The sequence below is a fragment of the Nanorana parkeri genome, unplaced genomic scaffold (assembly GCF_000935625.1).
Source record: "Nanorana parkeri isolate BGI_ZX_2015 unplaced genomic scaffold, ASM93562v1 scaffold377, whole genome shotgun sequence".
In the NCBI taxonomy this organism is placed as follows: domain Eukaryota; kingdom Metazoa; phylum Chordata; class Amphibia; order Anura; family Dicroglossidae; genus Nanorana; species Nanorana parkeri.
Window position 1 is genome coordinate 1093748 of NW_017306645.1, and position 2061 is coordinate 1095808.

The following is a 2061-nucleotide window of genomic DNA, read 5'->3' on the forward strand; positions in this document are numbered from 1 at the left end:
GGGGGGGGGGGGGAAGCAGAGTGCTGTACATACCATCCTGTAAACACAGCACCCTGTGTGGGGTAATCTTCCCCAGAGCCAGCCTACTGCTTAAACTCTGATGTAGGCAGTAGGCTGGCTCTTGGGAAGATTACCCCAGATTTTCTCCTGCACATACAGCTCCGTCTTTATTATCCTTTAGGCCGGATTCACACTACTGCATTGCGGTGACATGTTCATTGGTGTGCTGCGGTGCCATTCATTCTTAATGGTATCCCCAACACATCTTCCCAGCACAGCTACAGTCCCTTGTGGAGGGCTGTTTTACTAAATATGGTTCACACATGTTTGTGGTGTGTTCTGGTGTGTAAGCAATTAATTTGCATTTACATTAATGCATTGCACTGAAACACGATGGTGCAAATGGGCCCTTGTACTTTCACCAAAACAGTATTATGTATATCCTTCCATTCATGATATGGTTTATTGTGTCTTCCAGGTTCAGGATGGACAGATAACTCACATTCAGTATGAACCAGGAGGACCGTTCCTCCAGGACCCTCAGGTGATTGCCATTCCATCCTATCCTCCTGTATCTGTGAACGTCTCTTAATGATCTTGAATAGTTCTGATTAGTTACACTGCCATAGAACTCCCTGTTGAAATGTGTGGTTACAAAACAAGTCACAGAGGGGGGGGAAAGGCTTGTATGATCAAAGTACTAATTACGTTCTTTTTCTTTCCACAGATTCACTTTGTGCCCATGTCATCTTCGCAGCAGCTTCTCACGCAAGAGCAGCTTGAAGCGGCAGCCCGTTCTGCCGTTACAGGTCGGTGTGATGACGTGTGATTGTTTTATTTGCTGTTTGAATATATGAAGGGTGACAAGTCTAATCGCCGTCTCTTCCTCCTAGCTGTGGCAGATGCAGCAATGGCTCAGACTGTGTATACGGCGGATACAGACTCGGCTCTTCAGCAGGAAATACAGTATGATGTGATCACTTTGGGAGAATAATCGCACCTACGGCTCACCTTTCTTGGTTCCCTCCTATGTCACCACTCTGCTTCCTAAACTGACTTCTACAGCTGGTTAATAAGAATTGATGTAATGCTTTAGCCAATTGTATTGAATAGATTTTGCTATTCTGTACAATATATATGGCAGTGTTTTCGTATCTGCTTTGTGTCTCGGCAGCTCCTCGCCAATTGCTCTGAAAACTGCTTGCGCTGCCTTCTCTGCACCAAGCGTTTTATGACCTGACGATTTCTAATGCGTTTCTCCGTTTTGTTTCTCTGTAAGTACAAGGGCTCTGATCTGGTGATGAATATTTATATGTAGTGACAAATGACTTTTGATGACAGCTCGGCTAGTCCCATTCCCCTTTTCTGGTGCAGGAACTTGTGCCTGATCCGTGATTTCACTCCCTCTCTTCTCTTATCAGATCAGAGGGATTAGGGCAGATTTTGGCATTTAATCCCCTGAGGACATGGATAATCATGCAATCGGGTAATCCCCTTCCTCTTTATTTCCTTGTTCTGTGGCATCTGGCTTTACATTAGCCACCGTTTCCTTCCTCCGCCCTCCTGGGTACTGTATATGACCGTCGATGGCAGAGTTAACTCTGCTTCTGAAATAGAAGTCTAATTTCTTCCTGATGTTCCAGTTCTTTCATATGTGACCTTTGTTTATGCCAGGGGGAGTGTGAGAGGAGCCCTGCTCTTCATCCTCTTTGCAGTTGGGTAGGTTTTCATTGTCTCCCGTGCCTCTATTGATTTGTCAGATGCTGTCCTCTTATATTCCTCAGAGGCCTCTGTTTGATTTATATGGGAAAGAAAAGGTGCACCAAATGAGAGGCTTCTTTCTGCACCTGATCCTTCATCAAGGTCGGCTGGCTTCTGTTTAAAGCATCCGGCTCTTCATCAGCATCTTAAAGCGCTTTAATCAGAACTACACTGCCAAAGCCTCTCGGCTGGGCCAGCAGGGAGGAGTGTGTAAGTGTGCTGACTACGAGCCAAGAGGTTTGTCATCTAACAACTTGTGAAAGGCTTGGAACATCCTGAGTCCTTCATAGTGACAGGACG

The 2061-nt window shown here is 45.7% G+C and overlaps 1 protein-coding gene across 1 annotated transcript in view; it reads left to right on the forward strand.

Annotated features, from left to right (window-relative positions):
• The window catches only part of ZNF335 (zinc finger protein 335), a 47176-nt gene extending 46136 nt beyond the window's left edge, over window positions 1–1040 (forward strand). The window contains exons 26-28 of the mRNA XM_018559040.1: window positions 479–544; window positions 728–809; window positions 894–1040. Coding sequence (XP_018414542.1) covers window positions 479–544; window positions 728–809; window positions 894–994 — 249 coding nt within the window. The 3' untranslated portion in view covers window positions 995–1040. The remainder of the gene's footprint in view (window positions 1–478; window positions 545–727; window positions 810–893) is intronic.
• Window positions 1041–2061: the final 1021 nt, after the last annotated feature.